General features: G+C 35.1%; 1 protein-coding gene across 2 annotated transcripts in view; it reads left to right on the forward strand.

Moving 5' to 3' along the window:
- Positions 1-384: 384 nt before the first annotated feature.
- LOC111054753 (EF-hand domain-containing family member C2) overlaps positions 385-13,040 on the forward strand; it is a 138,672-nt gene continuing 126,016 nt past the window's right edge. The window contains exons 1-6 of one of the 2 annotated variants that reach the window (XM_039439535.1): positions 385-572; positions 5,174-5,332; positions 9,016-9,166; positions 10,215-10,429; positions 10,865-11,107; positions 11,995-12,268. In XM_039439535.1, coding sequence (XP_039295469.1) covers positions 519-572; positions 5,174-5,332; positions 9,016-9,166; positions 10,215-10,429; positions 10,865-11,107; positions 11,995-12,268 — 1,096 coding nt within the window. In that variant the 5' untranslated portion in view covers positions 385-518. The remainder of the gene's footprint in view (positions 573-5,173; positions 5,333-9,015; positions 9,167-10,214; positions 10,430-10,864; positions 11,108-11,994; positions 12,269-13,040) is intronic. The other variant, XM_039439534.1, reaches the window with a different exon arrangement.

Raw genomic sequence — 13,040 nt, forward strand, 5'->3', positions numbered from 1 at the left:
TGGGAGAGGAATAGAACAATGTTACCTTATTTTTTCTCTCCTTATCAGTTTTGATGATGTACTTATTGTATTAGTGAATAGAGAATTTAATAATCATGATCAAATTCTACAAATACCAATCAGAGAAGGTATTTCTGAAACGAAGGCTTCTGTGATTGGCTCTCGTGACATTTGATCGAGATTATTAAGTTAACAGACTTTTGTGCAACCAAATGCAAGAATCCCGTGAGTATCTAACTTCAAGTCAGTGTACTTACCACATCACGAGACGGCCCTTGTTTTCCATTGTTGAGAATGTTTACTTTTAATGACAGCTAGGACCTTCTCGTGATGTGCTTGGTGTAACTTTCATTGAGATTCCTATTGATAAAACGTAAAGCGTGCGTTGCTATGGAAACCAGTAAACAAATTTTCGGTTGTCACGAGTAGAGTGTAGCAGACTCCGTTTTTATTGTCTAATTTTAATTTTCAATAATATTTCATGTTTTAATTATCCTGTGATTCAAGTAATAGTTGAAATGTTGAGGTGCCCAAATCTACCTTTGTTACCCGAGTATTCTATCAATGATAAGGTGAGGTATATACATGTACAAATAGCGATTTTTTATCTTGATCTATAATAACCTCTTATCAACGTCAAAGGTTACCTATGCACCGGTAACCGGAGTTTGAAACAAACAGAGCTTGATTCTGTTGCCTTAGCTCTATTCTATAACTTTAAGTACCGTATACAGTATATTGTAATGAAATATATAATTTTAGGAGTCTAAAGCTGGATTTACACCAAAGTTATTAACAAAATGTTAATAACTTAATCCTTATAGATTCTATTAGATTGAACATAACTTATCATATATATGATAAACATAATTATGCGTTTGTCAAGTTCCGTTCAATCTAATAAAATCTATAAAGATTAAGTTACTAGTAGTTCTGCAAACAGTAGACCTCGCTCATGAATACAACTCTCAATCTAATGAGAAAGAGGCCAGTAAGTACAGTATATTGTAATGATTTAGCCATGTCATCTATTATTTTCTCAATTGAAAGTGCTGGAGACACTGTTTGCAGGGACACCGGACTTATCAAAGAGGTGCCTTTATTAATCGTCTCCATATTCACAATATCAAGTTTCAAGTTTCAAGTTTCAAGTTTTATTGTCTACATCAGCAATACAACAAAATAAAAAAAAAATAAAAATCTCATCAGATACCTATAACTAACAATTTAAAGATACTAAGCACTTCTGAAAGGTTAATTTGGCACTATATAATAATGTATCATTAATACAGTAGAAATTAACTTTAAACTTATAAGTACACAACTCATATCAACATTTTGGAATAATGTAACTGATGGTGGAAATGAACCTTAACATTTTATGTGAGAACCGATGCAAACAAAAACATATAAACATATATAACAACTTTTCTAATAATTAATTATAAGAAATCGGTCAACTGACGGAAAAATGAATATGCAGTAGGCAATTTAGATGATGAATCGTCTCACAGACGATGGTGAGATGGGAAATGATTCTAAATGAGATGGGTTTGTTGGTGTTAATGACAGGAGGTTGCTAATTATGTTTTTCATGAAAAGTGGATTCAATTTTATGGCTTGTTATGCCTATGCAGAATGTTAATGCTCACAAATCGGTTTCCGATTTTATACCAAAAGGAAAACAAAAGACTTGACACTGTAGAGCGACACAAAAATGTCCAAAAATGCATACAATACAATAAAGCATACAATTTGCGAAAAAGTGTAGAAACATGAGTTGCTGTATCTTCAAAGATACTCTTGAGGCTATTCTACGGTTTTAAAATATTACAAAAAAACCGGACGTCTTACCAAAAATCGTTACACACACGTTTCTGCGCCTTGTTTCAAAGAACTTGCATACCAAATTTCATCCAAATCGGACAATAACTGCGACTGTAACTGCGGTACAAACAAACAGACAAAAGCCGATCGAGTCGAAACTAAGACCTCAGCTTCGCTTCGGTCAATCAACATTTTGTTAATAACTTTGGTGTAAACGGAGCTTAAGACCCGGTTGCACAAAAGCAGGTTTGATTTTAACCGTGATTAATGTTACGAGAACCAATCAGAAAAGACCTCTTTGATAAAACAGCTTATCTGATTGGTTCTCGTAAAATTAATCACGATTGAAATTTAACCGGCTTTTGTGCAACTGGCATTAGAGATTCAAATAGAGAAATATAAATTCTCTCAACAGATCCAACACAACCGTCAAAATCTATTCTCAGACAATGATTCAGTTCATGATGACGTCTTTTGAAAACCATTTATGAGCTATAAACCCTTCGAAAGAGGATGTCGTGGGCTCAAGGTCACAGAAACCCTCTTTTCTCACTCTCTGACGTCAATCCTGGAGAGCCTGAATAAATGTTTATCATCAAACAATTTTCATTGATGGATTAAGGGAGGAATCCTTGCATGCTTTACTTGAATGAAATGCAAGGCATGCGTGAAATAAACGACTCAAGATATATTAGCATAGAATAAAACAATCAAACGTAAGTTCTTCTTAATTTTATTTGGTCAAATATTTGCCAGCTCAAAATATACTAGAGTGAGACCCACTTCAAACTGTCAGGATCCATCCCAAAACAATACTTGATCGTCCCATCCAACCAATGCTGACAGCCTAAAGTAAATCACACTTTATATAGTTCATGATAGGGTTGATGATGTAAGCTCTTGGAACAGCTGAATCATATTATATAAGACTAGTCGTCAGGCTCGCTTCGCTTGCCATATCCGTCTAGCCAGCTCCGCCCTCTGGACCCTCGACTGGATCGTCCAAAAAAATGAGATCAGCGCGCTTGCTTCGCTCGCCTGCATTTTTCATTTGAGCTTGCTGAGAAAACGCAGAAAAGCTGAGAGAAACGTTGGAAAAACGCTGATTTTGGGCGTATCTTTGATGAAATATTATTAACGTCACCTCATTACAAAATTTTTAGACCCTAGCTAATCCTCTGTACCAAATTTGAACATTTTTTGTCTATTACTTGATGAAAGAACTAAGAAAACATAAAAACCGCTAATTTTGGGCATATCTTTAGCGTTATTTCAAATACCTTCTAACACAACATTATTACACCCCAGATGAGCTTCTGTAGTAAATTTAAACATTTTATGTCCATTTATTCTCGATAAAGCTGAGAAAGCGCAAAAAAACGCTGGAAAAACGCAGATTTCGGGCGTATCTTTGGAATTTTTTTCAAACCCGTTCTTAGTTTGCCTCTAAAGGGCCAACTAAACTTATCTACCAAATTTTGAACGTTTTTGGTCCGGTAGATTTTTAGTTCTGCGAGTGAGTGAGTGAGTCAGTCAGTCAGTCAGTGAGTGCCATTTCGCTTATATATATATATATATATATATATATATATATATATATATATATATATATATATATATATACGATTTTATACAACAAATTTTGTTGGATATTTGGTTCCAAACTAGATTAGTTCATGTCTGAGAGAATGTTTTCTCAATAGAATGGTCTAGAAATGGAATAGTCTCTGTACTAGTAGGAAGACTACCTGTAAGATCTTGGAGTGAGCTACAAAAAATTGGAAATTTTACAGACTGCATAATATCAGAGAGAAACAATATAGCAATTACAATTACGCTATTGTTTCTCTATGATAATATTATGTATTGATAGGAAGTGTATGTTGGGTTTTATTTACCGTACTTCGAATAGCTTCATTGGTTTTAACAGTTCAATACAGTTAAACAGTTTGAAAAGAGTTCAAATGTTTGACTTTCTTATAAGTTGGTAGACCAAAACCATCGGCAAATGATGAAGATGTACCTATATTTTCTCTATTTCGTAATACTGTGTATGTGAGAGTTCTATTTATTTGAAGAATCATTAGAATTTGACGTGATTTTGATGAAAACTGAGTGGATAAAATATAATATATATCCTGCCGGTCAGGATAGCCGAATCTACTAAGGCTAGGCACACACCAGTTAGTCAAGACAAGACAAGACACGTTTAGTCACAATATTTCTCATAGTTGCTTATGAAGACATGTCTAATTGCAATGACTAATCGGTGTGTGCTGCTTCATAAGCAACTATGTGAAGTATTGTGACTAAACGTGTCATGTCTTGTCTTGACTAACTGGTGTGTGCCTACCTTAAGGTGTTACACCCTTCAGTCTGCTATCTACCTGGTCGCGGGTTCGAATCCCGCAGAATCCCATCAAATAGACATGGATGTTTAAACATCTCATGAAATCACTCTTTCACTTTCCATCACCCACGCACAAGCAAAAGGCTCATGTGCGCATCATCCGCGAAAGAGAAAGCATAATATCTTTTCTTCAAGTACTAAAATAAAAATAACTGGGTGGTGTTTGATTTGATGTAGGCCTATCATGAGTGGTTGTAATGTGAGTGTGAAATACATGCTTTTGCTACAAGGGTATGGTCACATTGGAGGTGGAGGCATGAATGTGCAAATGCATGTCAGATCATGCATGAGCCGAAAAACAGAATCTGGAAGGAGCCATATTGAAACACGTTTTGTGAATTGCCTGGAGCGGCTCGCACTGCTACTCTGCTTATTATAATTAATATCGGGGCACCGAGCTTCCTCTTTATTTTTATTTATTGATAAACAGAACACAATTCTCTAAAATGATCGTGTTTATATTTTACAGCTGGCTATACGTCAGCTTATGAATTTCGGGGATGCGATATTTTGATTTTCCACAGAATCACCAGCTCACTTTTTACTATCCACAGACGACGAAAGTCTCAGCTGTTTCAGCCAAGGATGAATTATCCTTTTAGTTCAGCGAGTTTTTCCAAGGATGAGACCTAGTGCAATCGATTTTTATATCATAAACCTACTATGTTCCAAATTTCGCGAAAATCGTTAGAACCGTTTTAGAGATCCTTCGAACATAAATAATCAGATATAAATATACAGAAATTGCTCGCTTAATATAATAGGATCTGCTTATATCATGTATCTTACACTGCGTATCTGATGTTTGGAATTGAGAAATCCTAATCAAAAAGTTTTATCAAGTTACACTATTATTATTGTAATATATATAACGATTTCTTGAATTTCAAATTTTTCAATCATTGTTTGAATAATAATTTCCTTGTTTTTTCCCAGGTCGGTCAATCTCAGTTCCACAAGTCGCACCACTTTGACGTGAAAGATGTTGCCTACCTGTCAGACAAAGAGAAGCCCGGAATTGTCAGTCGATACCCCGCCATCTATGCTAGGGGAGAATGTCCCACGGTCCCCGCTTGGATAACGTATGACCGTCAGGTGAGTTGATTTTCAAAATTAATTTTATTTTTAAAGTGAGTCTAATTTTCAAATAAACTTCGGTTATAAAATAAAGAGCTAAGGCCTGTATGCAGATACTCGGTTTAAACGGAGAAATGTCAGCTGTTCGTTCAAACCCCGTATGAAACACATTATGATAAATACAACCATATCTACAAGTGAACGTGGTTTAGCGTTAAACCATAGAGAAACAATCGCTTAAGTAGATATCCCATGGTGTAGGGCGTTTTTATGTCGCAATTTTCAATGTTAACTCAAGCCAATAGTCCTCGTTGTTCTTTCCTGTGAAGCTGTGTGACGCTGGTAGTCTCTCATATTGTGCCGTTCATACACTCTCACCCCAACAAAACAGTAAACATCGACAATAATTGACAGTAGTCGACAATAATGGGGCTTGAGATAACAGTAAAAGTTGCGACATAAACGCCCTATACCATGGGATATCTACTTACGCTATTGTTTCTCTATGGTTAAACGTAGTGTTATTAGCATATGGCCCCAAGTCGATGTCCACATTAGCCCTAGGATAGTTCGGGGTTGATGAGAATTATAATGATGAGAAATTATAAATGGGTCTATAATGAGATTCACTTCAAGCCTTCTTCCTTGTGAATAACATGATTGCTTCTTATTAAACCAATGCTAAGAGTTTAACGTGAGAGTCTAGCTATGGAGAGTTTTAGTTGGGTTTGTTCGAACTGCGAGTGTGTGATTCTGCTTTTGACTTGAATTCTCTTGATTTCTCTTGAATTCATGATCCATAATAAGATAAACCACAATATAGATTTGGATGTCAGTCTGTTTGTTGGCACTAAGATCATCTCTATTAATTTGATAACTTTTCTTATACATACATAGATTTTTTTTCATTTTTGAGAGCTTATAAATTTTCATAACTTACCTTTTTTCTCTTTATATTTACCACATACTTTACTTAATCGTTTCTAGATTTACATATCTTCATTACTATATTCTTTTTAATGATCACTGGGGAATCGGCTGGTTCCTGTTCCTCGGTAATTCTTCATATGAGAAGCTACAATTATTTTCTACATTAAGTGTATACAAAATATATTCCAATCATGCAATCTCAAGAATTTATTCATATTTCAATTCTCGAATCTGTATATTATGTTACTCTTATCAATCTTTTTCTGTTTATGAAATTTCGTCAATGAACAATGTAATAGATAACATTTAATTGCATAATTATAATACAAACTATCTTATACTTACCTTCTTCTTGTTAACAAAGTTGGACATTCTATTACCTATATAATATTATGAATAGACTATTGGCTACCCACTGTAACAGGAACCCACCCCCTACACTCAGACGAATAATCTTGTAGGGGTATTCCAGTAAAATATGCTCTGTATTACAATGTAATCTGTATTTTGTATGGAATACAGAATATTTGAATTTGAATTTGGATTGTATCTATTGTCTATGAATTAGGCTCAACTCAAACTTACGCGACTCAGGTCGAGAAGAGACTCGACTCTAGTCGAGAGCATGACGTGTTTCCAAATGGTGACACTCAGACCAGTCGATTCTAGTCTCCGCGACGTCACCATTTGAAAACACATGCTCTCGATCTCGACCAGAGTCTCTTCTCGACCTGAGTCACGTAAGTGTGAGTTGAGCCTAAATAAAAACATATGTTTCCGTTGACGATGCCTTCAACATTGAACCTTGAATTTTATTTCAATTCAACTTCCTATTAAATTGGAAAAATAACATTAGTTGAATCTCTTTTAAGGTACGGTCTGTTAGTTTGGGGTGCAGCTAACTTCAGTTTTATAGATCCATTATTTAAAACTCAAAAACGCATTTTGAGAATAATGGGAAACAGGGAAATCCGGTTTCCAACTGTAGAATTATTTATAGAAAATAGATTACTCAGCGTTAGTCAATTGTATATATTGTTGTTATTAGGGTATATGAAAAACATCAAAATAGGAACCATATCATAAATTATAGCCATAATACTAGAATAAGAGAACGTTACAATCAAGAAGTACCAAGAATGAATACAGCATTTGGGCAAAGATCACTAGGATATTTAGGGCCTACAATATCTAAAAGAATACCATTAGAAATCAAAGGAGAGGAAAATTTCAATAGCTTCAAAAGAAAAATTAGACATTGGTTATTCAGTATTGGGATACAAAGTAGTGAGGAACTAATAGTAAGTAGGATTTAGATTTAAGTATTATTCTTTTTAAATAAGGTAATTTATAGGTAGAAAATAGTACCTCGGTTTAGTATCTTTGTACTAGGTGATGCTTAGGGTAATAGATATAGTTTTAGATTTTTTGGAATTTTTGTATTATCTGTTGTAGCATAAATTGATATTAATTTGATGATAACCTCGACACATATATTATATAGTGAGGTATCATTTTCTAAACCCTGAATATTGTTATATTTAAGAATATGTAATATAATGTAATGTATGTTGAACAATGAATTATGATTGTGTTGATTCTATCATGAAATAATTCTTCAACATCTCTGATATATTTTTGACAGTTCAATGTATGTAATGCCAATCTAGGAATAATATCACGATTTCTATCTCTACTATGACAATCTATGTAATAATTCAATAATTTATTCCTTCAATATGATGTGATGTGGTAGTTGAATTAACGACATCTATCAGTGAACGTGAGAACCAACAGCTGAATATCGTATTGCATTGCTCGCTTGTGATTGGCTGAAGGCGTGACTAGTTGAAATTTGAACGGCCAATCGCATTGCGAGAAGAGTTTTGAGCTGTTCCGACTGACATTTACTCTCTCGTACTCTCTCTCTCTCTCTCTCTCTCTCTCTCTCTCTCTCTTACTCTCTTTTTCTCCTTTTGAAAGAATAAGACGTTGATGTTATCAATACGTTAGTGAATTCGATGTTAAAAAATAATATCAATACGATATTCGTTCAGAATTAATTTAAATTACAGAACCAGATTTCATGGCAACACCTGCCACATCTTAGGCTGAACTGGTGTTGATTGTTATTGTACTCTCTCTCTCTTTATCACTCACTCACTCTTTGGTAGAGAGTTAGTGGGGAGGATATTTTTAATATTCTTTCCGAAGAATGGACATTGATATGTCCAAAGCTCCGCCAATTTATGTAGATGCATAACAATATAATTATTATCTATAGTTATTATATTACAAATCGCTTTTTCATATCATATACAGTTCAATAATTATTTTCTTAGTCTATATTATGTAAATTCATCTATAATTTTGCTGTATTGTAAGTAAGTTATTGTTTATAAATGTATAAGCCAGTATATATTGTAATCTACATAAATAAAGTATTCAATCAATCAATCTCTTTATCACTCACACACACACTCTCTCTCTCTCTCTCCACTCTATATCTGTCTCTCTCTCTGATTGGCTGCTGAATATCAATGGACGATTCTTTTGAATGACTAGTTTTACTAACTTATCGATTGTACTTGAGTGAATTTATCAATGTGGTTTGATTGAAAGCAGCTATTGTTCTACCGATTAAATTTATTGGCTGTACTCAAGTAAATAGCTCTTATAACTGAATAATTATAATTATAGGATACTGATGATTATTTCGTCAACAACTCAATGATTTTAATTCTGGATGTCTCTATCGTTTCATGTTGCAGGTGTTGAAATTCAACGCCTACTTTCAAGAAATGATACAAGAGGTGGCAGGCTACAACCATATTGTGCGCAAATGTTTCATCTACTTCTTCCTGGAAGATGGCACGATTAAAGTCATCGAGCCCAAAGTACCTAACAGCGGAATACCTCAAGGTCTGTTGTAATTCAATTCATTCATTATGGATACAAAGAAAATTTTCAACTCCTCAACTTGCTCATTAAAATTGAACTCCATAATCTGACAAAATGCTTAATGAATTAATCCTTTAATTCTACTAATCAAGAGTTTCTACGTGTAGTCTACTATTTTTATTTGCTAAGAGCATATGCTGGGAAATTTTGATTGAGTGAATCTCGTACATCATTCTATTGAATGATCTCGAATTTGAATTCAACTGATCAGACAAATGTCAAATATCTGATGCAATCTTCCTCAAAAAGCTAATGAAATATCCCCACGTTAAGGTGCGTACAGATATACGCGCCGCGAACATGAGCAATCCACTTTTAATCAGCTGACTATATCTATATTTTTACAGAAACTGTAAGATACAGATACAAAAAGCTTGGCATCAGCTGATTAAAAGTGAATTGCTCATGTTCGCGGCGCGCAAATCTGTACGCACCCTTTATAGTTATTTTCCAGAACTAGCTTTTTTACAATGATCTATACACTTTCATCTGATGATTATCTGTTAGTCTCAATTCCTTCTTCATCAATATTATTTTACCCAGTTACAGGAGAAAATAAGCTGTTGTTGATGCTGATAACCTTGTAACGAGGTTGGAGTTTAAAAAACATGACGGCCTGAGGGTCTCTTCACATTTAGCTACCCTACGCTGAAATACATCCTATCATAGAGAAACAATAGCGTAAGTAGATAGCCCATGGTATAGGACGTTTATATCGCAACTTTTACTGTTATCTCAAGCTGATAGTCCACGTAGTTCTTTCCTGTGAAGCTTTATGACGCTGGTAGTCTCTCATATTGTGCTGTTCATACACTATTACCCGGTCAAAACAGTAAAAATCGACAGTAATCGGCTTGAGATAACAGTAAAAGTTGTGACATAAACGCCCTATACTAAGTGATATCTACTTATGCTATTGTTTCTCTATGGTCCTATCTCCCAATGTTGAATACAAGCTACAAATCAGTCCTATAGCACGAAAATTTTATGAATATTATTGATTTTTCAGGATGCCTCATGTCTCGACAACGTCTGAGACATCCTCACTCAGAGGATTTCTACGACATAATCGACTTGAACGTGGGAAAATCGGTGGAATTTCACGGACGGGTGTTCAAAATCACGGACTGTGATCACTTCACGCGCACCTTCCTCAATCGACTCGGAATTCCCGTGCCGGAGCGTCTGGAGGCGCCTTTTGATCCCTATACTCGTCACAGAAGTGTGAGTACCAGAATGATGGATGAATTTTGAATTGTATTGAACAGATTTATTCAAGATATATATATATATATATATATATATATATATATATATATATATATATATATATATATCAATAATTGTTATGTGAATGAAGATGGACTGTTATGACCTCAACAAATACTCCTTCTCAAAATTGAACACAAAATAAAATAAAGACAAAATAGTGTAAAGTTTCAGCTACTTTGAATTATATAGGAATGTTTAATTTCGTCAAGGAAAAACGTTCCCAATTATAGAAATGAGAACGTTTCCGAGAAACCACTCCTACAAACATAAATACAACTCGATAATCCAAGACTATTTGTTATATTATGCAAATTTCTATGGTATATTCTGTTATTTTCTTTGTGATGAATGATTCCCTAATATTATCTATCTTTTTCTATCTCACAGCTCAACGAAGACTCGTTCCCGAAGAAACCGCACGTTCAGGAGAAAGCTCCGCTGCGGAAACTGGCCGACTTGGACCGGAAAGTACTGAACTTCTCGGCCTACTGGGACGACCGTCACACTCAGTTCGGACAATTGCATCTGTTGCAAGTCAGGTATTACCTGGCAGATGATACGGTCGAGGTCAAGGATGTCACCGACAAGGATCACTCTTTCCTGCTTATGCATCGTGATAAGTTGCCCAAGGTTGGTTGGATTGGAGAAAAAATAACTAACATCTACATTATATTCTATCATGTAAGCCTCTTCAGGTGTTTACGCCTAATTCTGGAGAGAAGAAGATCTTATCGAATAGTTATATATCTTATCTCTGGTTTAAGTAAAGTAAAAACCCTGTATAACAAAGTCGATCATCCTAGAACATTGCTGTAGAGAGGTATTTGGTAGTGAGGAATTAATCGTTGTTCCAATAATACCACTTTTTCAGGTGCGTACAGAGCCTACAGACATAGGTCCCACGAACACGCGCATTTCGAGTTCAAACAGCTGATATAATCTGTATCTCACTGCGTGAGACAAATGAGCGTGCTCGTGGTGCTCAATTTTGTACGCACATTTAGGCCCGCCGCAAAGTAGACCCACGCTAATCCACGAAAAGCAACCCACGCCGTGAGATGTTTTGTAAACTAGGCTTCTCCAGACAATTGTGTAATGATAATAATAGATACAATGAATAATCCACTTGTCAACTGATTGATTATGAATGATTCTATAGCAATGGTTTACAAAACATCCCACGGATGTGTCATGTCTCTGCCTCCTATAGAACATAGCTGAAAACTATCTAAACCCTTGTCGAATGATAGACAAGGGAAGCAACATCCTTATTGATTAAATACTGCCACTATAACGTGGACCTCACTATAGTTTAGAATTGTATTTACTTATAAGAGCCCGATAACATACGATCAGAGTTGGGTTCAGGTATGTATATCATCTATATCTTAGGACCTCTCTATAGTTCTAAAACAAAGTCATTTTCTTAAAACTTCAGGAATTCATAATCTATAAATTTCTTGTAGCTTCGTCATGAAAAAGAATGCCAATTACACAATTCATCTCTTTCCTCTCAGGAGTACCGTGGCATGCCAATAACCCCGGGTGACGACCGTCCCGTATCCGGCACGTTACTGAACGTCGTCAACACACAGTACACACACGACCGTCTGCTAGCCGGTGCGGACAAACCGCAGACGGCTGCGGCTAAAACGCAGACGGCTCCGGGAGACTACTACAAGGACTGCGATCTGAGGCTGGGGGCTGTAGTCAACGTCTATGGCAGGAAAGTGGTGCTCATTGACTGTGATAACTTTACCAAACAGTTTTACAAGGCCAAATACAGCATTGGTGAGTGAAGAAATATGTTTTTAGGAATGGTAGTCTGTAGGATAGTTAGCAACTTTGTGTCTAGTAGTTGAGAAAATTGTATAAGTAGTTGAAGGTTATAAGAAAAGTTGATGGACTATAGTTGACCGAACGTAGTGAGGTCTATGTATCAACACGATTTGCTTTTGTCTGTCTGTATGTAACGCGATTACAGCCAAACGCGTTGATATAATTCTATGAGATTTGGCAGGAATATTCCTTTTTCAACTGCGCGTCGATGTATACACAAGGTTTTTTGAAATTTTGCATTTTAAAGATAATATGAAAAGAAAAGGAATTCCTCCATACTCTGATATAACTATATCATCTACTTTGAAGATAGGATCAATCAGACTAGAATTATTCATAATCAATGAGCTGACAAGTGGATTATTCATTGCATGCATTACACAGATGTCTGGCCGTGTCTATTTCTAAAAGTGGGGTTTCAATATTTTTTATGATGCAGTATCAATATTCTCACATTTGAAAAACAAATTTAATAGGTGATTGAAAATAAAATTAAAAATAATTAAATGAACTGAATAATGCCGAAGAAATTATAATATTCTTGATTGAGAAAAAATAACTTTAAAATAGTTGAGAAATATTTTTTTCAAATGGAAAGATTATCACGAAACTGGATGAATCATCATATGGGATACAAATTCAAACGTGAACTGACTTCATTAACATAAGTGGGTTTTCGATGTTGGAGAAAACAAGTAACAGTTTTTAAGAGTGAATTATTATT

Source organism: Nilaparvata lugens, chromosome 13 (genome assembly GCF_014356525.2).
Source record: "Nilaparvata lugens isolate BPH chromosome 13, ASM1435652v1, whole genome shotgun sequence".
Taxonomy (NCBI): Eukaryota; Metazoa; Arthropoda; class Insecta; order Hemiptera; family Delphacidae; genus Nilaparvata; species Nilaparvata lugens.